The 26312-nt window shown below is 45.1% G+C and overlaps 1 protein-coding gene across 1 annotated transcript in view; it reads right to left on the bottom strand.

Moving 5' to 3' along the window:
• Positions 1-26312, bottom strand: part of TESK2 (testis associated actin remodelling kinase 2) — a 566234-nt gene that overhangs the window by 121702 nt on the left and 418220 nt on the right. The window contains exon 7 of the mRNA XM_085602833.1: positions 23372-23454. Coding sequence (XP_085458959.1) covers positions 23372-23454 — 83 coding nt within the window. The remainder of the gene's footprint in view (positions 1-23371; positions 23455-26312) is intronic.

A 26312-nucleotide genomic window follows, 5' to 3' on the forward strand; every position in this document is an offset into this window, starting at 1 on the left:
GCGGGGATGGATTACATGGGGCGGTTGTTCCCTCTTAGAGACAATTTGTTTGGTTGGCTTCCTTTTCCGTATTGCACCTGTTGATGTAATTATAGGAAGGGCAACACCATCCGAAGCGCCATTACAAGGTGCCGCCAATACCTCCTCATTATTGCAGTCATTAGATCGCATTACCGGCAGAGTACTGGGCGTTGCGGTCTGTGTATTAAGTGCCATTGGATTATCATCATTGTCGCCTAGGGCTTCCCCAACAGCGAGACTGCATGGTGGCGCTGCCAGACCCAATGACATGCGCCTCTCAGTTAGTTCTATTTCGTTTATGACTATGTTGACTGCTCTCTCCAACATACTATCAATGCTTGTCGTAGTCCGTGGGTTTAGACTTGGTCCTCCATTGCGTTTCCCCATGCTTATAGGCTTATCGGTGCTTGTAATAGTGACAAGTACAAAAGATTTTGACTCACCTTGATGTATTTGGGGTTGCACTTAAACGAGGGATGGCCCAGCCCGGCCTCTGAAGGGCGCAGATAGACCTGCCCTTGGCCTGGGCTTTGCCCGGGCGCGACCCACCCACGCGCGTCCCTTGCTGCGGGAGCCCTGCGTTGTTTTTAAGCACCTCCTGGCGCTTTGCGGCATGCATGGGCGGCGTTCGTGCCGCTAAGAAAGCTGGGGCTTGTAGTCCCAGCCGGCGACCTCCGCTCACGGCCAGAACCAGGACGGGTAAGTTACTTACCTGTAATCCTAGTTCTCTTCCAGGGGTATCCCCTGTTTCTTTTGACCTTGCTGGTCCTGGTTCTTTTGCCAATGAGGGGTTTGAACCCTCTGTTGGTAACTGCGCCTGTCATTTCCCTTGCGGTGTCGAAACTCTTTTCTCTTTTCAAGCCCGACAGCTTTCATGGTCTCCAGCTCTGCTTTCATACGGGCCATTTCTTCGTCTGCATGGGACCCAAAAAGAGAACTACCGGAGAAAGGCAGATTTAAAATTCTTGCCTGCGCTTCCGGTTTCAAGGCCGTCAATCTAAGCCAGGATGATCTTCTGGCTGTGACTCCATGTGCATATTCATGCGCTGCCAGTGTTGCCCCGTCTGCCGCTGCACTTATGATCTGGTTAGAAACCAGACTCCCCTCATGCAAAATCTCTTCAAAGTCCCGTCTGTCCTCTGATGGAACTTTGTCAATGAACCTCTGCAGAGAGTCCCATAATGACCTATCATAGCGCCCCAGAAGCGCCGAGGCACTCGCCACCTTAAGGCTTGAGGATGCTGAGCCGCAAACTTTCCTCCCCCAGGAGTCTTGTGTTTTACTGTCCTTATCTGGTGGTACCGTTGAAGATCCCGCTACTGCATGTGTCTTCCTGGCAGCGGCGGTGATGACAGAGTCCGGTGGAGGATCCGATTTAAGGAATAGAGGATCCTCCGGAGCTGGACGGTACTTTTTTAGAATTCTCGCCGGCGCCGTTTTGGTGGTTGCTGGTGTGAGAAAGATATCCGATTTAAATAAACTTTATTCGACAATTAAGTCATGAAAGTATCATACATTGGCCAGCTACATACACATGCTAAAACATAAGTTAAGACAATACATAACATATTTCCATAGACACATGATTTTCGGACTTACACCTGTACTAAACATCAATTTAAATAAACAGCGATGATATCTAGTGAAACAGTTAATAAAGAAAAAACTTCCTAGTTTAATTTGAATTAAACAGATAAATCCGAAATTAAAAGATGTAAGATACATTATACATGACTTCAAACAAGCGCTACTAAATTGGCACTTTTGATATTTGTCTGTCTGGAACGTATTATCCAGGCCCACTTTATGTACTTTGCCATTGCAATTGCAATTAGTGGGCTTGGATCAGAACACAAGATTCTTAATGCCTCTACATGTCTTCGGGTGCCTAAGAGGCGACAGACAGGTAATACCCATTTTTTCCGTGGGAGCTCATAAAGGGGACAAAAGAAAACAAAATGGCTCAAAGATTCGATCTTGTCCCTACATTTTGGACATTTGTCCGAGGACCCTTTTGACCATTTAGATGTAAATGAGGTAATAGGGAGAGTGCCTATCCTAAACTGAAAATAAAGTTTACGATCAGTTGGTGTTTCTATCAAATCCCAATAACGTTCCTGACTGGGATGAGCCTTGATCTCCAGGTATCTAGCTGTTAGCTGGGAAGTACACCCCTTTGCAGCAGATTCCATGGCAATAAATTCCCAGTACTTGGTTTTGACAATTTCCTTTGAGGGAAAAACAGCATTTAGGGGATCATCCCAAAGGTCGTTCCAACCCAATCTGTAGAGTAACACCTTAATGGACCTCAACCAGTCTATTCTATGGAAGTGATCTTTCTCCATTATTTCTTTTAGGCCCAGCGCATAATGCTTTAGCTCCTCAGTTGACCAGATCCTACGCCAATAAAGCAATGGTCGCAAATTGGCAGTGTCTTGTATGGTTTTCAGACCTAGGTCCCAGAAAAGGGGTAACAAAGGAGTACTTTGCGGTACGCCAACGACTTTCCTTATAAACTCGCTCTCCATGGCGTTCAATCGTTTTGGGTTACTACCATATCCCCATAGCTCAGAACCATATAAGGATGAGCTACGTACCTTCATCGTATAGACCTCAAGGAGTGGGGCTATTGGCTGGGTCTGCGAGGTTTTGAATCTTTTTAGAAGGAAACCTGTCTGCTGTTTAAACTTCAAAATAGAAGAGTCTATTTGGCTTTTCCAGTACATATTCTTCTGTAATGTTACTCCCAAATAGGTGAAAGCATCCACCTGTTCCAGGGGGGAGCCATTCATTACAATTACGCTACTGAAGGGTTTATACGATCTACACGGGTTCGGGCCATTCAAAACCATAAACTTGGTCTTGGAGACGTTAATCTCCAGACCACGTAGCAAGCAGAATTCTTCAAAGCGCCGGAGGGTCAGCTGTAGGCCACTCGGAGTTTTCGAAATCAGCAGAGTGTCGTCCGCGAACATGAGGACAGGAATGCGGGTACCGGACATTGCTGGAGCATCTGAGGGGACCCGGGAGAGGAACTCGGCCACCCCGTTCACGAAGAGCGAGAACAAGGTCGGTGCCAAGACACAGCCTTGCCGCACTCCTCGCTCCACGGGGAAAGACTCCGTAACCTCGCCCTGCCTTCCCCACCGGACCCGAGCAAAATTGCCCTCATGTAGGCGGACGACCAATGCCAATAACTCCGGAGCCATCCCCAAACCCTCCAACACTTGCCACAGCTTGTCACGTGGGACCAAGTCGAAGGCCGCCCGCAGGTCGACGAACACAGCATACAAAACCCCTTTTTCCAGGACCACTGTCCTCCAATAGAGGACAATAAACCTAAAGACCTGGTCTATAGTGCTGGTTTTAGGGCGAAACCCCGCCTGCAATGGACTTAGCACATTACTGGATTCCATCCAGGTCTGGATTTTGCCCAAGACCAGCCTACCCAAAATCTTTTGTAAAGCATCTATCAGGCTAATGGGTCTATAATTACAAGCCAACGATTTATCCCCTTTTTTATATATTGGGACGATTTCCGCACCTGTCCAAGAGTACGGGATCGGCATTCCCTGTGCAATAGCATTTGCTAGGTGCATGATATATAATGACCACCTCTCTCTTTTATACAAAAAAACGTCGGCCGGGATACAGTCCATGCCGGGCGCACGACCCTGGGTGACCTTATCGAGCGCAATGTCAACATCCCCGACACTGAACACAGGGATATCATAAAACGGCCTTACCTGAGAAGGCTTACTAGCTTCCTCAGGGCCTATCGAGTATTGAGACTTAAAAAAATCTACCCAAGAACTCTGTGGTACATGATTATGAGGGCTGTCAACTATTTCGCCCTTTTTCCATTTAAAAATGTTCCAGAATTGTTTCTGGTCTTTATAAGCACATGCTGCTTTTAAGTCTTGCCACTCACATTCGTTCCAATCCTTTTTTGCTTTCCATAGGGCTTTTTTATGAATATTACGAGCAGATTTAATCTTGCTCGGATCTTTTGATATTAGAGCAAGTCCCAGCTCGGTGCGAGCTTGTTTACAGGAGGCGTTATACCAACCCTCCTGTTTGCTTCTTGGAGCTTTCAGCACTACGGGGGGTTTGCAGAAACAAGATTTTAGTTTTCCAACTAGCTTCCCATGGATTTCCTCAAATGTTACTGAGGGTTGTCCTAAATTACCTACTGCCGTAATTGACGACAGTGCCTCTTCAACGTGGGACTCTATACTATCCAACAAATCTGGGTGTTCTACTACGTAGCGCCATTTAAGGTGGCGTTCGTTATTTGATAGAACTACCGCTGGACCATTCTTATCGGGAATTTGATCTTTGCTAGCTCCCATTCTAAAATCAAACGCGGCTACTAGGGGATTGTGATCGCTTTCAATCCGTGTCTCAACCACCATGTCCACTAACATATGCCACATCCTCAAATGGACTAAGAGGTAATCTATATTACTTGCCCTTGTACCATTGCTATACGTTTTCTTACACATCCTATCTGACTTGGTTCTGCCATTGGCTGCCCTCAGCTGGTTACCCAGGCAGAACCCTTTCAGGTACAGGGCCGCCTCAGTCCATTTGCCGACTGTCTTTGCCTCAAGCTGTGGGACACCCCATTTTGCATCCTCTTCCTCTGTCAGGAGCATGTCTTGAGACCCGAGTGGCTCAAAGGTCGTATTAAAGTCTCCAGCGATAAGTGGGAGCACATCAAAGGGGCTAGATTCTACAATGGTGTTTAATGCAGATATCACCTCAGATTTTTTCCCACCTGGTAAACCCCTTGCATATACATTAAAAATGTCAATTTTAAGGTTTTGCGGACTGGTCAGCCTAATTCCCAATATATCGGGGTTCTGTGTTTGGATAATTTGAACTTTGCATTCCAGGTTCTGTTTAACCCAGATGATCAGGCCTCCTGATGCCCGTCCCCTGGGCTTTTTCTCTGCCGGGACAAAAAAGTTCAAATATCCCAGCATGAACACTGGGTCCACTGACCATGTCTCTTGAAAAAGACAGATGTCATGCTTACTGATAAAATCCACCCAAAGGGGAGATGATAGCTTAGAGTTTATACCCGCCACATTCCAAGATAAAAACAATACGTGGCTTGCAGAGTTGGATCCCCCTTCCATACTCCCTGTGATTGATATAGGGGAAGGGACTATATCTTGACCACGACAAGGCCTGGGGTTAATGCCTAAGATTTCGTTCTGACATTCAACAGGGATACCTTGTACACTGGTCCCTATCATATTTACTTGTACAAGGGATGTATTAACATCACTACCATTAAGCGGATCACTATCACACATACCCTCATCTGCCGTTAAGAGTACATTTGTTTTACCACATTTACCTAATGTTAATAAGGATACACATGGTATAACATCGTTAGAGTGTATACTACCATTAAACAGTCAGTCACAGTCCGCTAACCCAGAGAGTACATCGAATCTGTTAATCGATCTTATATTCTCAAAAAAGGTTCCATTAGTCAAGGGGCCCCTGCGTGTATTCCCACCTGTAAACTGTGGCTTGGATACATAAAAGTAAGACAGTGGCATTGTACTTATCATAGAAGAAGAAGCGGAAGCGTTTTGGGGCCAGGAACAAATGTATTCCACACACCGCCTATCCCTAAAATTAATAACAACACAATCCCCCTTGGATGATTTGGTATTTCTGCCCACCCAGTTTACACGCCTTGCATATAAGATCTCGGCACTCATCTGGGCCGGCAGTGGTCGTTTGGCATTAAGCCAATGCGTGCATTTGTTCTTTAAATCCCAATAGGATTCCCTTGCCCCCTTCGCCAGGTTGGGAACCCCAGTTAAAATCACCACGTAGGGGGCAGCTTCAGGGGGTAGATGTAGATCAATTAGGCCTGAAGAGGCCTGTGCTCCAGACTGAATGATTGGAAACTGCCTGTCAGTTCCTACTCTACTTTCCCTAGGGCTAGTTGGTATCGGGTGTGGGGAAAGATGTTCATCTACTATCCTAGTGTCCACTACTGGGGTCTGGTCAGACTCATGGGGGATAGGTCGATTATCTAGTGTAGAGTTAACCAAATTACTAGCAGTAGGTTTGGTCACAATCCGTTGGCCTGTTATACCAGAATGCTCTTTTAACGAGCTCAGGTGTTGTTTGCCACCCCGAGAATTACCCGATGCAAGTGAGAGTTCCATACATACGAGTCTACTCTCAATGGAGCCTAATCTTTCGTAGATGGGATCACATAATTTCTTAACAATACTTTCCATTTTAACCCAAAAAGATACTGTATCAGTTACTTCCACATCCACCGTCCCCAACGATGGTAATAGATGTGACCTTGATTCAGTTGTTTGGGGTTTGGGGTGTGAGGCAATAGCCTTCGATGGAACTGGGGCTAGGGATTGACCAGCCTTAGTATTAACGATCTTCCCAGCGGCTTTCTTTTGGTTACCCCTACAGTTTTTTTTCAGGGTGGTGGCTGGTTGTTGCTTGCCGGTAGCCGCATTTATGTTGCTGGTTGAGCGAGTCTTAACACCTAACAAAGGTTCAGAAGTGGAGACCCCATTACCCATGTTAACATTATCAACATTATCGTCCGTTATTTCAATCAAAGACATGGGGCAAATCATTGACTCGTTAGTTTGTTCTTCCATCACGGGCGATACTGGGCTCGAAGAATCCAACCTTACAGGCTGACCACAGGGAGGTGATTTTGAGTTGACCATACTCCCCAAAGAAGACCTCTTGTCACAGAGAATGTCTAATGAAAGTCTTTTCTCAGTTAATTCAATGTCCTTAGCAAGGGCTGTCTGCACTCTCACCAAGAAGTTGTCCAATGTTCCCATTAGGGCACCCCCAGTCGATTGCAAGGTAGGACCATCCCTTTTCTGCGTTTTATCCATTTTTGTCATCTGGTCACCACGTTTTAAAACAAAGCCCCTCTGAGTTACGAAGGTGCTGTAATTAGCTTGCACTTACCAGGCTCCCAGATTTGCAAGCAGCAGGTGTTAGAGAGGGGTCCCGTTCCGTTCTCTGGCGTTCTCGGACGGGCTCAGACGGGCCCGCCCTTGGCCCGGGCTTGGCCCGGGCTTGGCCCGCGCGCGTCCCGCGAAGCGGGGGCCGTGAGGAGTTTTATAGCGTCAGGGCGGGAGGGCGGGAGTACGGGAAGAGGACACAGCTGTGTTCAGTCACGAAGCTGCTGGTCCTCGCAGTCCCGCATTACACTCGCTTCCTCGGGTGACAGCCTCCAGTGAGGATTTCAGGCGACTCCTCCGCTGCTCTGCCTTGGATAGACCCCTCCGTTAAAAGCACGTTATTAAAATCAGTGTCAAACTCCTTCCACGAACGGCTCCCGCGAAGCGGGGGCCGTGAGGAGTGTTATAGCGTCAGGGCGGGAGTACGGGAAGAGGACACAGCTGTGTTCAGTCACGGGGCTGCTGGTCCTCGCAGTCCCGCATTACACTCGCTTCCTCGGGTGACAGCCTCCAGTGAGGATTTCAGGCGACTCCTCCGCTGCTCTGCCTTGGATAGACCCCTCCGTTAAAAGCACGTTATAAAAATCAGTGTCAAACTCCTTCCACGAACGGCACCCGCGAAGCGGGGGCCGTGAGGAGTGTTATAGCGTCAGGGCGGGAGGGCGGGAGTACGGGAAGAGGACACAGCTGTGTTCAGTCACGGGGCTGCTGGTCCTCGCAGTCCCGCATTACACTCGCTTCCTCGGGTGACAGCCTCCAATGAGGATTTCAGGCGACTCCTCCGCTGCTCTGCCTTGGATAGACCCCTCCGTTAAAAGCACGTTATGAAAATCAGTGTCAAACTCCTTACACGAACGGCACCCCTCCAGATACAAACAAACAGCATCCCAGGGGGGGAATTCACGCTCTTTGTCCCTCTCTCGCCTCCACTATCAGCCGTTTTTAGATTCGGGAGATAGAAATCCGAGAAATCCGCAAGGTAAAAGCTGCAATGGGAGCTGCAGAACGCCAACCAATCTCCACCACACAGAAAGGAGAAGTCCAAGGGATAACTAGGAGCTCAGTGTAAAAAAAAAAATACTTGGTTCCAAGTCTTTTTCACCAACTTCCTCCTTATAGTCCTCCAAAAAAGGGGGTTAAAGCCTTATCACTCCTTATTACTCCTTAAGACAGCTTATTTTTCGTCATGCAGAAACAGCCTGCCCCAGGTCTACCTCAAAAATACAGTCAGAAATTCCCTGCAAGCTATCCAGGACTCCAACTCCCAGAAGTCACCACTGTGCAAAAAAATGTTTTTTTTTTACTTTACTTTATAGAGTACTCGTGCCAGTGGGCTTCGTACAGGTATAATTCTTACTGTAGCCCTCCAAGGTATAACCGATTGCCCAGCAGCAGGCTGAAGTCCTTCTCCCCCGTTTTACAGCAGCTGTTGCAGCAACCTCTTCATCTCAGCACTCCAATCCAGCACTCCACGCGCTCCTCTCAACGAGCCTGCACGAGACAAAATCTCCCCGGCTCCTCTGCTCACCCGCAGTCACCGCTATGGGCAAGAGAATTCCTCAAGGTGAGAGGAAACAAACGAAACCGGGCGCGAAATCGCCAGATAGCAGCTTCCCTCTACTCCATCCCCGTGTGTGCCTCCATTGACGGGGGGGGCGTGGTTCAAGCTTCACTTCCACTTCTACCATTACCGGTTGTAGCAAACCGGGGACTAACGGCAATAAAGGGCGTGACACTGTGCGTTCATGAAGAGTTTCAAAAATTATGGATGAAGTTGTCTCCTGAACCGGCATAGGGATATTTAATTTTGTAGCTCCTCTACACAACACTTCTTGAAACGTAGAAATATCATCTACCGGAGATACCCGAGAGGGTGGCGTCTCCGAGAGTGTCGGTGAATAATCCCTTTTGGATGATCTGGAAGAAGGGGAGGTAGAAGGGGTCCTACGGCGCCTTCTCTCTGATCTGGTCGACTCTCTTCTGCGGGAGGGAGACCTGGATCGCCTTCTTGGTGCTCGAGAGTGACTTCGGGATTCTCTTTCTCGAGATCTTGGTCTGATCGGTGTCGCTGGGAATACCACGCCCCTTATTCTTGTTAGCGATGCCTTTATTGCGTCTGGCATAGCAGGGTCCTGAGGCATCTCCCTTACGGGACTTTGAGGTACAGCATCAATGCCCGAAACGCGTCATGCCTGCTCTTTTGAAATAAAGCCCTTTCCTGAAATTCCCGCTGTGTCTCCTCCTGTTCTGTGGCATTTGGGAACAGTTCTTGGCATATGGTGCGTGCATGTCCTGGGCACGCATGAGGAGAACCGCCTTATCAAGAGGACAAGACTAATCAGGCAGCTTCGGCATATATATACATATATATATATATATATATATATATATATATATTACCTACTGGCGGTCGCCAGTAGGTAGTTATAGTTAGGACCACGTTTCCATAGGAAAACCTCAACATTCTATTTTGAATAACTTTGGCGCCGGTCGACGAATCCTCGTGAATTTCTCAAAATAGGTGGGGCGCTCCGCTCCTACCCTGAAAGTCTCGGGGGGATCCGTCAAGCGGGGGCTGAGATAAAAGGGGGGTCCCAAAACGCGTTTTTCCCATGCATTTTTCCATAGGACCTTTAGAACGAGCTACAGCCCGAACGGCTGAACAGAATAACTCAAAATTTGGCAGAGAGGTAGCCCCTAGGTCAAGGAAGTGCCTTTTGTAGGTTTGGTGTAAATCTGTTCAGTAGATTCTGAGAAAATAGCCTTTAAATCAATATATATATCTGAGCCCGCTTACGGTACGCTTACCGTACGCTTACGGTAAGCGTACGGTGGCGTGCGCGAGCGCGATTCTGATTGGCTCTTAGATCTTAGTAAACATTCGAATCGGCTGAAACCAGGAAGCGGCGGCCGCCATTTTGTGTATTTCACTCTGAAAAAAAAGAGTGAAAACAAGGAAAGGGGGCAATGAGGAGAGTTACAGACCCCCTAACATTTGTAAGGGGGTCAAAGAAGGACAGAAAAGTACAAAAAAAACATTTATTGATTTTAAAAAAATCACGGGGTACGCGTACGGTAAGCTTACGGTAAGCGTACGGTAAAAAAAATAAAAAAAAATAAATGAAAAGCAGATTTAAGAGTTTAGAAATTAGGGAGCTCTAAAAAGAGCTGTTGTGTTTATGAAGTCATTTTTTTAGTGGTACCTACAAGTAAGTACCAATGCAGAGTCTAAGGTTCAAGAGGAAGACTCTGTTCCCTTCATCATTGAAGTGCACACCATCTCCTCTATAAATGTCTTGCATGTCATAACGCAAGTTGTTGTGGTAAATGGCACCCATACCATAGTCACGGAGGAAAGCAGAAACAGATTTGTTGACGTGCTTTCTTGCTTTGTCAATCTGCGGACAGAAATGATTGGACCAGTTCCATTTTTGCCTTTGGCATATGTTGGAAAACACAAAGGCAGTTTTAGGGAAAAGTGTAAACAGTTGTGCAAAGGTGTCCTTCATAAGCATTTCCAGACCTACCCCAGTCAAAGTGCCTAGGTCATTGCCACCACAGTGCACTATTATGAGGTCAGGGTGTTGGATTTGAATGAAGGATTTCACCAATGGCATCAATTGGTGCCACTTTAACCCTCTCTGACCAATCCATTTAATGTCTACATTTGGCAAAGCAAGGTCTCTCACCATAACTGTTTTCTCTGCAAACTTTTCACTCCAGAAGACATAGCTGTGCCCTACAATCCACACTGTGAACATCTTCAAAGGAGAACTGGATGCACTCAGGAGGTGTCTTTCAGTAGAATGGCAATATGAAAAGAAAGACAGTTTGGAAATGGAGGCATACATATTTTTTTCAAAACAAAAAGAACTGATTGGCTGTTTCATACCATTCTAGAATAAAAACTAGGCTGTATGTGTAAATTAATAGAAGCATGTTTTGTATTGGTAAAAAAAAAATGTGTAACCAAAGAACAGTACTATGGATTTGCTGTTAGGTTTGAAAAGTCAAGCACTCTTGCTCTGTGGAATTGAAACATTGTTTGGCGAACTTCTGACCTAACTCAACACAGCAGTGTTCCATGAGCTGTTGCTATGGTAGCAGGCAGAAGTCAAGTTGGGGGAAGGGTACTAGGCAGAAGTCAAGTTGGGGGAAGGGTACTTTTGGAAAAGGGTTGGTTTTCAACCAATAGAAATGTGTGATTACATTTGAAAAAAAGGGGGAAGCACTGAGATTTGAAACTTACAAGTATATGTGTGGAAAAATAGAGGGAAAGTTTGCCATTATCTGGTTCTGCTGAGAGGAGAGAGGTGAACACAACAGAGATCCTGGCTCTGATAATCTGCTGTTTGAGTGTCACATTTCTTTCACAACTAACTAATTTTAAAGGTGAGTTTACAGTTTGAGAGGGGATGTATGTGGTAACTTAAGAAATGAATAATAGAAATGGAAATTGTTTTTGTTGTAGTTACACATGGTGGTTTCATAATGTGTCAGTCTGTAAAAGTGATTTTCACTTGCCCCGAAAAAAAAAAGAGCAGTAAGTGTGCTTTCAAATTGGCAAAGAAATTTCGTTTTGGGACTAATGTGAAAACATGACTCTGTGTGCAGAGAGGAATTATAGGCAGAGATTTATTGCGTCTTGCTCTGGTGATTTCACAGTTGCATTAGATGGAAAGGGGGAGCGAATTTTTGGGGGAAGAAGCAGAGTCTTAGCACACACCCATGTGCTTGCCATGTATAGTCATGCACAGTATTTACAAGCGAGTGGGGTTTTCAGGTTTCAGTCTGTAATGCAAATACATTCAGCATCACTAAGGCTGGTTGCCCTTGCTGTAGTGTAGCAGTCTGGACATGGGCTTTTTAAAAAATCTGAAAAGTGGATTCATAATGTGACAGTTTGTAAAAGTGATTTTCACTTGCCCAAAAAAAAGAGCAGTTAGTGTGCATTCAAATTGGCATAGAAATTTTGTTTTGTGACTATTGTGAAAAGAAATGTAGTAATATATTTAAATACAATAAAGGAATTGTTACAGAGAATCGGTGAGATCTGTACAAATAAAACTTTAGAATTTTATTGGATTACCATTGGAAATTTAATCAAAAAAGAATTTTAAAATTACTATTTGGTCTAAAGGAAATGAAATCAGATGTATTTTGGAGTTATTTGAGATATAATATTGTGATTATACTTCTGAAACAAACATATCAGACGGTATTTTAAAGAAATAAGTATTGGTATTAGATGATATTTTTTTAGAATATTATGCATTTCTATAATGTTAAGTTTAAGTAAAAAAAGAATCAGGGCTTTTTTAATACATGTTATTTTTTTTGCCCGCTGTAAAATGATGAATGCAATTGCTTTCACAATTTATAGTGAAATGCAATATATTCTGAAAACAGCAAAAATAAGGCAAAAATATTTTATGGAAAAAAATGTAAATATGTGTACTGTATTATAAAATGTTTTAAAAATATTAATACTTTTTTCTTTTTTTCCAGATAGATATAGAAAATTTTCGAAAACTACAAACATTTTTAAAACTATTTTTAAAAAAAACAAATGAATAAATATTTTTTCAGTGAATATGGTAAGTCAATAATAATAATTGTAGTCTCTCAAGGACCTTGTAATGTGTTTATTGATTTTTAGTGTTTTTAAAAAAAAAAAAAAAAGTACGCGCACCGTACGCGTACGGTAAAAAAAAATAAAAAAAAGTTTTTAAAAACATATGTAAAAAAAAGATGAAAGATAAGGTTGGCTCTTAAAAGAACCGTTGTGTTCATGCAGGGACAGAGGAAAGGAAGCATGGGAAAATTATTCAAAGCGACAAATGTGTTGATCTATTTTGTTGTTCACTAGGGAAACACTGGTCTCCCTATAGCAAATTAGATCTTGACAAAATGTGCATCGAATATCAACCTTCCGAAATCGAGGGTTGATTTCCAGAGGGCCAGCAAAAGGAGATTCTCCCCCCACAGATGAAGGGCTCACCTGACCTGCAGAAGAAGGAGTCAGCCCTGCAGATGATGGTTCAGGCTGAGCTGCTGTGGATGTACTGGCTTGTCTTTCTGAAGAGTTACCTCCAAAAAGATGACCATGTGTCCTTCTGTGTACATCCTGGAGGTGTCTCTTCATGGTGTGATTCCCAAAGGAATACTTCCTGTTAGGATTACCTCTAGAAAGTACACGCTTACACAGCTTACAAGTCACTAAGGGTGCATTTACCTTTTGCTGGCCTTCAGGAAAAGTAAAATAATCCCATACATAAGAGGGCTTTTGTTTCCTCGATCTCTGCCTCAAGACAGTGCTGCTAGTGCTAGCCTCACTCTCAGAAGAGCTCTGCTGTTCTGCCATCGTATCCCAAAGACAAACCAGCTCCTTCTCCCAAGGGATCACAAGCAGAAATGAGGGGAATGGGTGTGGTGTAGGAGAGTTCTAGAACTGAAAGTAGTTTCAACCAATCAAAAGTTGTGTTTCATGATCACATGACCTACCGTACGCTTACGGTACGCTTACGGTACGCTTACGGCAAAAAGTACGCATGCGCGTAAAAAAGACACGCGCTTGCGCGCATGCGCATAACAGTCACTCCCGGCACTTCCGCGTAACGTGCGCGTGTAGCGTACACGCGTAGGCGTCCCACGCGGAGTACGCGCGGCTACGCAAATTGCGTAACTATACGCAAGCAGCGTAGGAAAATTACGGACGTTGCGTAAACCGTACGCTTACCGCGAGCTTACGGTACGCGTACTAAAATTTTTTTTAAAAAAAATAGAAAAAAAGTACTGCAAATAAATTTTACATGTTTATTTTAAAATATATATAAAAAAAAACATTAAAGAATTTTAAAAATTTAATCATAGTCTTTATAAAAGGTAAGAAAATTAAAATAAAAATATGTTAGAAAAAATAGAAGAAAAAAAAAATTTGCATTTAAAAAACCTTGCAAATTCACTGAAAAAACCATGGGTTTCACACACGTTATAGTTAGGAATTAGCATTTAAAAAACCTTGCAAATTCACTGAAAAAACCATGGGTTTCACACACGTTATAGTTAGGAATTAGCATTTAAAAAACCTTAGAAATTCAGTGAAAAAACCATAGGTTTCACACACGTTATAGTTAGGAATTAGCATTTAAAAAACCTTAGAAATTCAGTGAAAAAAACCATAGGTTTCACACGTTATAGTTAGCTGGACATTTTACTCGTAAAAAACCAATGAAATTCCCCCGTTATAGTTAGTTCAGCTAACTATAACTCGCGCGCCCGCAATGAACTGCTGATGACGTCACATATTACATCACTCATGACATGGTCAGTGACATCACTCATGACATCACTGATGACATCTCAAATGACATCACTGATGACATCACTGATGACATCATCCTTGTGATAGAGTGGCAGACCTCCTCTTCCCCTAATAAAACCTTTGATACACACATTCAAAAATAGAGACTAAAATTTACAAAACAATGGACATACCAATAACAGTTACAACAACCTCTTCAGTAATTCTAAGATCCACATACACATCCACTCATTCACCAACAGTCCAATACAGTCACTCATACATGTACTCACTTATCATATGTACTCATACACCTATACATCCTGTTACACAATGCCACTCATCCATAGAGCTACTCACACACATAGTCACTCATGCTAATAAAGAATCAAACATACATTTACTTGCATATACAGTTATACACACACCACCACACTTACTTCTACGGAAACTTACACATACTTAGTCTTTTAAACAATCACTTATAGAAATACATACTTATTCATACAGGAACTCTTTCAATCTCTCACTCGCACATATACTCACATATATAAACCAATAGTCACATACTAGTTTTAAACATATGTAGTTACTCATAAAGACACTATTGAGACAGTCATTCACTCACTAACACACCCATACACACACTCATCCACCCATGCAGACCTGCACACATGCTCTGTTCAACACATACAAACAGTGAGTCACTCATTCATGCACCTATGCACTACGTCATACCCCCCACCGAACCATGCAGACACTCAGACTGATACTCAAAAAACCAACTAATAACCTATATAGACACCCATGTAGCTACTCACCAACCCATGCAGCCACTTATACACAAAGTGAAAAAATGATACAGATATTTATATATTTAAACATTACTCACTAAGCCATGTATTCACTATGATACACTTAATCAGTCAGTTACATAATCAATTTTTCAAAAATAAATCATCCATTTAGACAGTAATATACCCATTTATTCTTCCATCAACCTTGAGATATACATATATAAAACATATTTAATTTTCAGAAAAACACATTCACTGGATGATGTCATCAGTGAGGTCATCAGTGATGTCATTTGAGATGTCATCAGTGATGTCACTGACCATGTCATGAGTGATGTAATATGTGACGTCATCAGCAGTTCATTGCGGGCGCGCGAGTTATAGTTAGCTGAACTAACTATAACGGGGGAATTTCATTGGTTTTTTACGAGTAAAATGTCCAGCTAACTATAACATGTGTGAAACCTATGGTTTTTTCACTGAATTTCTAAGGTTTTTTAAATGCTAATTCCTAACTATAACGTGTGTGAAACCTATGGTTTTTTCACTGAATTTCTAAGGTTTTTTAAATGCTAATTCCTAACTATAACGTGTGTGAAACCCATGGTTTTTTCAGTGAATATATATGTGTGTGTTATTGGATGTGTATATTTACATTGCCTAGCCTTTTATGGGAGCTGCATTTGCTTGGAAAAAATGATATATGTTTATACATATACAGAGCTGTATATATGTATGTTTTTTACATATATAATTTTATTATTTCCGGGGTCCCCGCACATGGGCGGGAATATTCAGTGCTTATGACTATTGATGAGGATCCCCTGGAAGAGAATGTGGACTGCCCAGATGACTCTCTTGGCAGTGGCTGGCAGGAATGCGCAGGTAGTAGCACCAAGTGAAAAGGACTCCCACCAGCACGGAGAGATATCCACCAATGTAATGAAGTCCAGTGCAGTTAAACGACTCGTGTAATATGGTAGCGCTACAGTATAGGATCCCAACCTGCAAACGCACCTCTTGACTGAGCACCCCACTCGGTACAATTGCGGCATTTCCCCTGCACTCCGCGGCCCCAACCTTCCACATGAAGGATTAATCACTGCATTCCCCTGCACAGTATTGGGGCTCACCTACCCGAAGGTGTCTCTGCAGTCCAGGTAGTGAGCCACAGCAGCGGGACAGGCTGGTACGTGCTTCCACCGCGCCAGTCCGCCTCAGGCTGCCTCAGATTTCTGCCCCAGTCGCCGCACCGTCAGAAGGGACTCCTACCAGCACCACAGGGCAGGCCAGAACAGCAACAGCAGCGGGATATGGGGGCCTCTCGGACCGGCACGCACACAGACTGCCGCGTTAGGCCAGAAGGCAGGCACACCAACGCCGCAGCCACACCCGGCCCGCAGCCACCGGCACCGCTCCCCTCACCTCCCTCGGGTCCACGAGCCCACCACGGGCCAAGGGCTGTCCCGATTTGTAGGCGTTGTGTCAGGCTGGTCTCTTCAAACACGTGGTGTCGCTTCCGAGTGGCCTTCTGGCTCTGCCACCGCGGAGTCCATGTGAAGGTCTCCCGCAGGCGTGAAGTGGTCCGTTCCGCTGAAGTCTCTCACAGCATACAAATGAGAGCCAGGAAAAAAGCGTGCTGGCGCAGTCCGGAAAAAGTGATGTGGCCCTATAGCCATCTCCTGACACTTCTCACAGCGGGCACTTCATACACTAGTCCGAGCATCGTAGATGTGCACCCACATTTTATCTCTTCGCTTCCCACCAATTACTTTTGAGGGAATCCAACAACAAGTTTTGCTATGGTATGTTTCAGTGTTTGGTACGTCGCTATGCCCATACTGAGCCCTGGCATCAACCACACAGTGGCACCAGAGCGCTGTTAAGAATCCAAGTAAATAAGAGTGTTCTGGAAACTAACAGTACCTGGGAAACAAGTACACAACAGTAATTTTAAGGTCAGACCCCATGTGATTATGGAGGAGCTGCATTTTTTCTACGACCACCTGGACCCTCTGGTGTGAAGGTAGTTTACTCACTTTACGTGTTCGCTTTACCATGTCCAAGACTCTTTCTTGGTATAAATAGGGTGCAAATAGGGTGCTTCAAGGACTGTGAAAGGATTGCTGGTCTACCAGGAGGAGTCTAAGTAGAGACAAGTTCAGGCTCTAAATCATGTTCATACAAGCAAAGACTCTGAAATGAAACTCGTCTGAGTGGATGGGTGTCTAGGGTGTTCTGTTTTCTGAAGCAGGCCTACAGTTCGAGACACCAAATCCCCTCTTCACTGACCAAATGGTGGGTAGGCAGAAGAGTGCTGGGCAGACATCTACAAAACCCTCCGCAATACAGGACCTGCATACCTCAACCACCACCTCTCCTACACTCCCACCAGACATCTCCGCTTAACTGGCATTGGTCACCATCCCACGGATCCGCGAGACCACGGCTGGAGGAAGATCTTCTCCTACCTCACTGTAAAGACCTGGAACTCCCTGCCTCTCCAGCTCAGACAATCAACATCGCTGTGGCAATTCAGAAAGGACCTAAAGACCTGCCTCTTCGACTGGACCACATTCCCACCCCCCACTCAGCACCTTGAGACCCTCACGGGTGAGCAGTCATGCTTTTTAAGAAACCCGATTGATTCACTGTCCTGCTCAGCTGCAGGGACCTGACAGTCTACGGAGGAGTCCATTCTGTAGTAGCATGCTCAGTGTACCTGGCAGAGGTGAGTATCACTCTGCCTGAGCCCCCTGAAATGGATACACCTCATACGCACCTGATACTTCACAGGGACACAATGGTGATGTGGTATGGGACCTCATCCAACAATGTGCGTGGAGGCACTCTTGGCTTGGGGCTCTTATCTGGAGAGGAAGGTTGCTGTTTGTACTTACTTGTGACCAAGGCTGTGGCCATCATGGATGCCATACGCGATGTGCAGGTTTGTAGGCCTCTGCTTTGGGTTGTAAATCACGCTTGGCATTGCAACCCCCATGCATGCAATCTAAGAATCCACCATAAATGAAAATTTAATTAAACAGTCATTCACCCAGGAAATGCATTTGTATCAGTGCTTTATCACTAGAAGGCTGTACCGTCTCAAACAGGGTGAGAACTAAGCTTGACAATGATGCCTGTGCAACTCATATCGAAGTATCTGCCCATCGGACGTAGACCGTGTCTAGGCCTAAACTAAGGCTAAGGCACAGCAACAAAAACATTTCACTGAACAAAAAGAAAAAAAAAAAACCCACAAACGCCCGCCAATATCTCCTGTAATAATGGTGTGGAGCTATTTTCCCAAGATCCCTCTAATTGTTTTTACCTCTAGCACAGCCCCCCACCCCCTTCTCAATAAAAGTATCAGAAGTTTTTATTTCCGGATCTACAGTAATTCCTCTGCCAAAAGAAACATTTTAAATTGGAGAGTTGAGGTTTTTGTAGAATTTTTTTTCAAATTAATGTTTACGCATTTCTTTTATGCGTTCCCCATCAGAAGTACACACATAGGAGAAACAGTACGTAGCTCCGTAACGCCGGTACGGTTGTGCCCCAATTGATGGCATACTAGGCTGCTCACCGTTCCTGGTGAGAATTTGTGACATGACATACTCTGCTTTAGTGCTACTGAGATGACAAAGATTTAGCAGCTTCTGTATGACTGGCTTTCATCAGACTGGATGCAAAGGTTGACACTTCGGATACGCAGAATCCTAAATTCTTCTACCCAAAAAAAATACAAGTACTGGCAAAGCCGAAAGGTAATGGTTCTGTTTTTTAGCCATGTTGTGCATCTCTGCAGCTGTGGTGTAGCATGGTAACACTTAAAAAAAAAAATTATTACAGTGGATGGGATGGAGGGGTGCAACACAGACAATGGAATACGGGAGGGGGTGGAAAGGGACAAGCAACATCACAGGCAACGGAAGGAGGGAAGGACAGCAACAATAGACAACAGAGAGGGAGAATGGGGCAAGCAACATCATAGGCATCAGAAAGAAGGAGGGAGGCACAACCGGTGGGGCAAGCGCCAACATGGACAACAGAAAGGGGGAGGCAGGTGAGAGGAGGCAAGCAACATGGACACAGGGGGGGCAGCGGGGGCAAACAGACAAGGGAGGAAGATAGGGACACTGAAGGCAGAGAAGTGCACGACAAATGAACAGTGGAATGACACAAGTAATGCTTCATGCTCGGGACAAACACACGAAGAGGAAGAAAGCCTGCGGCAGCTGACCAGTAAGAAGCAGCAAATGAGTGACAATGAAGCCAACCCATGGTAAGCAATGGGAGGCCTCTAAGCCCACAGTTAAAAGCAATATGTCTCGCAACAGAAAACAAATATGTCTAGCAAGAGACAGCGCATGCACTGTCTTATGCGAAACCTAAATAGGACACAGGGAAAAAAGCATGCTGGCTGGAGGACACAGAGCTGCATTTGAGGCTAGATCGGCTGAGGGGTCTTCAAGCACAGAGTATTACATGGACTGGTGTTGTCCGATACGGTGTATGTTACTTTGAAAAACAGAGTACCTGCCCTTCTCAGCACTGGGTAATATTTTTAAAGAGAGAACTCTTGCTGCATGTCTCAGTAGCAAACAGATACTCTTGAGTACCTTCACTTTTATATTTCCACATCAAGCACCAAGCTCGTCCAGACTAAAATTAGACCTGATGGAGCAGGATACCATTCATTTTAAGCATTTTTATGGGAAATAATTCTCCAGTCACATTTTCAGAACTTCTAGACCATAAAGACAGATAGTCTCACACACTACACTTGCTGGCTTGGTATAGAAGGGCTTTGCTGTGTGGCTTCCAGCTTCCTGTCACTGTGGTGGCTTTTAACTAACACACCTACTCTGCAACAGAGTAGAAGCTTGAACCAGCTACGCAGTCATCGGGCTTCTAATAGTTAAAAAGTTTTGTTCTCCGAAAACGGAGTATCTCTACATTTCTTCTCAACACACACAGCCCCCTAACACTTTGAACCATGGGTGGTATTTCTGTGCCTTTGGTAAAATTTCACACGTTACATCAATTGCCCTGAATTTATTGAAAAGAAAAAACAAAAAACATAATAGCTTCTATACCAACACACACACACGACTGAGGAATTGTAAGCCATACGGAATGGTTGTTCTCAAGCACAAAAATAAAACAACCAGTAATCGGCCTCTGGTAAGTGGATGGGTGGTTGAAAAGTGAAACTGAAACTAGCCGTCCTCCTGAAGGTACATCACTCCTTCCCGATTTGATGGGTTGCATGGACACGACAACTTACAGAAAAATCAAAGGGCTGTAAATAAAACACGAGGGAGACTATTGGCAAACAAATGCACTTTCATGGAGTGCTTCACACAAATGAAAGAAGCAGTGCTTGAAAAGCAAGCAAGCGATTCCAGCCAGTTAAAGAGATGGTAAAGAGGCAAGGCTTTATGGGAGGGACACACAAGATTGACAAGCTGAATAATTAATATTAAGCCGGCAAATGAGAGTTATGAGGAAACCGCAGCAGCGTGGGTGGACTCCAAACTCCTTTGTTCTTGGTAAGTCAAAATATGTCTCACAACAGACAATGCATGTGCTGTCTAGTAATCACCACAGGCCTGTGCCAGTTTTAGGACCCCTGCTTATCAGAATGGGGAAGACATTTCAATAACATGTGTGGTATCACACGCTTTGGGTATTTTTAGGTATTGCCTAGTGACGCAGTGCATGCGCTGCTCGCCTTAGCGAGATCTATTGTTGTCGACTTGGTTGCCGTAGGGGGACAGGAAATGTGCACGCGTAGGCAAGGCAGGAGATGTGCACGCGTAGGCAAGGCAGATGTGCACGCGTAGGCAAGGCAGGAGATGTGCACGCGTAGGGCTGATGGCATTAGCATAAGGGACAGCAGTCATGCGCGTACGCCTCGGCTCCCTCAAACCGCGCATGGCGTGCTTTCGCTTTGCCTCCGGCGTTTCAGCACAACGCACGCACGCCTTTCTCCTTACCGCTTTTCTCCCAAAGGCTGCACTGCCATCTTCGTCTCTCTGCTCGTTGGATGCCGTATCCATGTCCAATGTGCTCTTGGTGGCGCCCTCTGAGGCAGCATCACTGCCCGCTGGAGATCTGTGCACAGGAGATATGCACACATACGGCTCGGCTCTCAACGTGCGCATGGCGTGCTTTCGCTTTCCCCTGGACTCAGATATGGCCTACGAGCGGCAGGTAAGGGCTCATTCCTTCTCGACTTACACCTTGCTCTCTTTTCTTCTTATTCTCTTTTATCACTTTATTTCCTCTTATCCTCCATCACTCTATGCTTATCTTGCTCCCTCTCTATTTTTCACCATCGTACACTCTGCTACCACCGGGCAGCACAATACGGGCCTCCTTTAAACAGCAAACAGGCGATGAGCCTCGCAACATCTGTGTCGGTGATAGAAGTCACAAGCTGTTTTTATTTTCACCATGGTAGACTTTGCTACCACTGAACAGCACAATGCGGGCCTCCTCCCTCCGTGCTTTAATTATACAGCAAACAGGTGACGAGCCTGGCAACATTTCTCTACGGTGATAGAAGTGAGAAGGTGTTTTTATTTTCACCATCGTAGACACTGCTAGCACAAGACAGCACAATGCGAGCCAGCTAAAAGATACACTGCTCTTGGTCCTGTGCAGTGTGCTTCCTGGGTAAACTGCTATTACTACTGCAATTTTCAATACCCAGTACAGGCAAATATATCTGGGGGCAAGTATTAAACACGTAAACAGTGTTTTTTTTAAAAAAAAAAAACATCACGTTGCTTTAAGTTACTGTGCCACCTGGGTAAACTGCTATCAGTACTATAATTTACAATACCCAGTACAAGCAGATCTATCTGGGGGCAAGTATTAAGCACGCATACTGTGTTTTTTTTACTTAAAACATTACGTTGTTTTAAGTTACAAAATAAATACAATTATATAAAACTAAAAGATATACTGTCGTTTAAAAACCAGAGCAGCCAGCGGGAAGTGCACCTCTGGCAGCATTTCACGTTCTCATTTCTCAAGTGAATTGTTTACCCTGCAACCCTTAAAGGCAGCTTTACCACCAGGGTTCTATGTTTCGCTGCAGCGCAATGTCTCAGCATGGCGTAAACAGAACACTTTGCTTTTAGCTGCTATTGATCTCTAACAAAAGGTGATAATATAGATAACGTTCAAAGACATGCATACCAGACATTAAACAAATGCTGGAGGACATGCATCTGTCCCGTAAGAAGTATCTCCTGGGAGAGGCAGCAGGGTAGTGTTGGGAAGTGTAAAAGTTTGCTTGACACAGGGGAAACAACAACACATTATTTAAAGTTACAAAATATATAAAATTATTGAAGCACCACACTTCTATCACTACTGTAATGTATAATATTATAAAAACAAAGGAAGCCTGACTGCAAAGCAACAGGCGACGAGCCTGGCAACACCGCTGTGTACAGTGATAGGAGTGACAGGTTTTTTTTATTTTCACTATAGGAGACTCTCCTAATCCGAGACAGCACAATCCGGGCCTCCTCCCATGGTGCTTTAATTAAACAGCATATATTTTGTTGTTGCCTACATCAAAGCAGCATCCGTTTAAATCTTAGAATAAGAACAAAGGAAGCCGTGCTGCACAGAAATAGGCGACGAGCCTGGTAACATCTGTGTACGGGGATAGGACTGACAGGGTGTTTCTAATTAACATCATAGACTCTGCTACTACTGTATAGCACAATTTCGACCTCCTCCCACCCTGCTTTAATTAAACCGCATATATTTTGGTGTGTATTATGCACGTAAAGATTATTTTTAGTGAAAACATTATGTTGTAATAAGTTACAAAATCTATAAAATTATTTAAGCAGCTAACAAATACACTGCCCTTTAAAGTCCGCGGGAGCTCCTCCTTTAGCAGCGTTTTGCGTTAACCTTTCACCTACTGAATTTATAAATAACAAACCTTTTATCTATTTGTTGGTTTTAGAAACAAATACATAAAAGGACATTGCCATTTACAATACCAATAACTTTAGACTTTGCAAATGCGAGACCTATTGCATTGCAAATGCTTGTTTCTTAAGGTTCTGTGAGAGCCACAGTTGTAAGGCACTTTCATAAGGTGTAAATAAATGAGGAAACCTAGAGTAAGAACCTTTGTTAGGGGTTAACAAAAAGCGAACATTAAAAACATGTGCTCCAGTTCAAATACCCTTCCACAGCTCTTAAGTCCTAGCACCTGCAGGGTGTTCGCCTACCTGTTGTCTGGGATCTTCTCAGCCAGTCCAAAGTCTCCCACCACTGCAGAGAAGACTCCCTCATCACTCCTTATCAAACAGTTCTGCAAAAAAACAAGATCAAGATTTAGAGTGTGACACAGTGGCAGCATTTTAGTTCACGTATGGAGGGCCTGCTTCTGGTGGGACAAGCACATGTATAAATTTACACCTGCAAGTGCTTAGTATGTATAAGAATGAGTGCTGGAGCCCAAAGCTCTGCTCCGAAGCTTGTGGCTGGTGACATTACGCATCCTTGGTATTCGGTGTGCCGACATGTAGTCTTGAATCCACCTTATGCATCATTAATCTACAGACACTCCATACTCCTTTATCATTAATCTACAGACACTCCATACTCCTTTATCTCACTTGTGTATGCTCCTGCTTTCTCCCTTTGTGACAGTTTTCCGGTCCTTCTCTTGCTGCTGTGGAAAAAGTAGTGCTGGTCCCCACAAATGAATGCCTGCGGACCACACCAGCTCAAATTAAGCACTGGCACCTACTAGTTACTAAATAAAGCACAAGCTTTCCCCTCCTCTACCGCTTCAAGATTTGGCAGCAATCACCGTCCAGAAACGCAAGGCCTTTTAACCTGTTAGCGCGCATCTTTGAGAGTTGGGGGTGCCCTACTCCTGTGGGCATCTCTTACGCATTGTTTTTCACCTGGAGGGGAAGCTGCACCAACTCGGTTCACTGGATGAGGCATGTAGCCTACTCAACCTCAAAGACCACTTCCCAGAGGACCCCCGTGCAAGGAGGCGCTGTCACGAGAGGTGATCTTCACTCCCGGGGGGCTTGCGGTCCTCTCTGCCCAGACCGAGACACCTTCACCAGGGAGAGGCAGGCTGTCCTGGTCACTCTGGCAGGAGACTCCGCGGGGCCAATGACTGCATATGTATAATGCAGTTTTTTTCATATCGCTCCCTTTAGACTTTTTTTCCCTTCCTTCTTCGGGGCTCGGCGGGGAGGGGGACCACGGAGATTCCTCCTTACCTTTGGTATTCCACAGAGACACCCATCCTGGACAATGTTCTTCCTTTAGACAATAATTGGTTTCTGTTTATTTGGGCCACTAGGGCCTTTGGTTATGGGGGTTTGTTGGACCCGGTGACACAGCGCGCATGCACATTTCATTTCTGCTGTTACAAACATGACCTGATCGCCAATACCCTCAGACCAGACAGAGTTAGGTCAGGGCAGTTCAGGGCTATACGGAACGCTGCTCCTCATTGGAAACACCCATGACTAATCCATTAGTTATTCTCACATTCAACGTCACAGGCCTCAACCATTCGCTAAAGTGGAGCTCTATCCTTTCTTACTTCGAAAAGTACGGGGCGCGCATGTTTGCTGCAAAGACTTCGCTCAAAGGCATTCCCCCATCAATTCTTCTCGTCTCTCCCATCTAAGACTACTGGAGTGGCGATTCTGCTTTCCCGGACATTTAAAGGGAAGGTGGGGCCCAAACAGGTAGAGATTAAAAGCATGCTCCTAGCATACTCCTTAAACATTGGGACCAGTAGCATTACAGTGGGCACAATATATTCCCCAATGTGGGACAGGAACCCTTTCTCCGCAAAGCGGTGACAGATCATGGGCACTCAGAATAGGTTGGTCTTGATGGGGTGGGGTGGGAAGGGGAAGATCTGAATCTGGTATTCAATGCGGACCTAGATAGATCGGCACCACGCCACGGGCAGGCAGGGACCCTCTCTTTAGTGGGACAGAATTGGTCGAGGGACATGGGCCTAGTAGACCTCTGGAGAACATTCCACCCCAACTCCAGAGACTTCACCTATTACTCCCATGCCCATAAAACCTACGCCAGACTTGATTATTTCCTGGGTACTCCGTAAGTAGCCTCGGTGGTCCAGTCGACAGATTGAGCCACGCTCCCTATCGGATCACGCTGCAGTGACAGTGACCCTCGCAGTTCTGTCTCCTAGTCCATCTCCTAGAACCTGGAAACTTAGGGACACTTTACCCCAATGCCAAGGTTATAGCCCAGATCACTAAGACAATTTAGGACTATTTTGCGATAACGATACACCTGAGGTTCCAGTCTCCATGCTGTGGGATGCCCTAAATGCAGTAGTCAGGGGGGGGGGGGGGGGGGGGGGGAGGGGGGGGGGAATTTATAAAGCAAACACAAGGAGATGATGGACGGGGTGCTGAAACTTTTCAAACCCTCGCCCCCAGTCACAGATCGGGGTTAAATCCAACATCATTCTTTCGCTCACTTTGCCACCACAGTTCAGACACAGCTATATGCAAATCAGTCTTGACCCCGAGTCTCATGGGAACAGTCCAGCCCAAACTGCCAAGCCATGTCTTCCCTGGACCGGAAACAAGCATCCTGGGACTGGTTTCGGACTAACAACCCTCTTCAGCCAGGCTAGCTTAAATCCAGTGGCAAAGTGAGCAAGGGACCCAGGTCTGGGCATATCCTGCCAACTTAGGGCAAACAAAGCAAACGCAAGGAGATGGATGGAGTGCTGAAACTTTTCAAACACTCGCCCACAGTCACAGATCTGGGGGCAATTTATAGCCATGCAGCAAATAACAGAATCCGCTGGGAAAAGAGGGAGAGCATGTACCGCTAAGATTTAGAACCAGAGCACATACACAAGAGAACAGAGGCTCCTAGGATTTGGAGACAGCTAGAAGCAGCCCGAGGCGAGTTAGATGGCAAGGCTGTTCATAAGGCCGAATACGCCGCACTTCGGCTCGGACATCGGTTTTATGTGGGAAGCGACGGTTCTGGTCACCTCCTGGCGAATCGACTTCGAGCCCAACGCCAGGAGACAGGAGTTCAAAAGATTCTGGACAAGGAGGGACAGGAATGGACAGATGACGTGCACATTGTGGAGTCCTTCCATGAATATTACCAGACCCTTTACACAGCACAGGACCTCCACCC

Source organism: Triturus cristatus, chromosome 4_2, assembly GCF_964204655.1.
Source record: "Triturus cristatus chromosome 4_2, aTriCri1.1, whole genome shotgun sequence".
Taxonomy (NCBI): domain Eukaryota; kingdom Metazoa; phylum Chordata; class Amphibia; order Caudata; family Salamandridae; genus Triturus; species Triturus cristatus.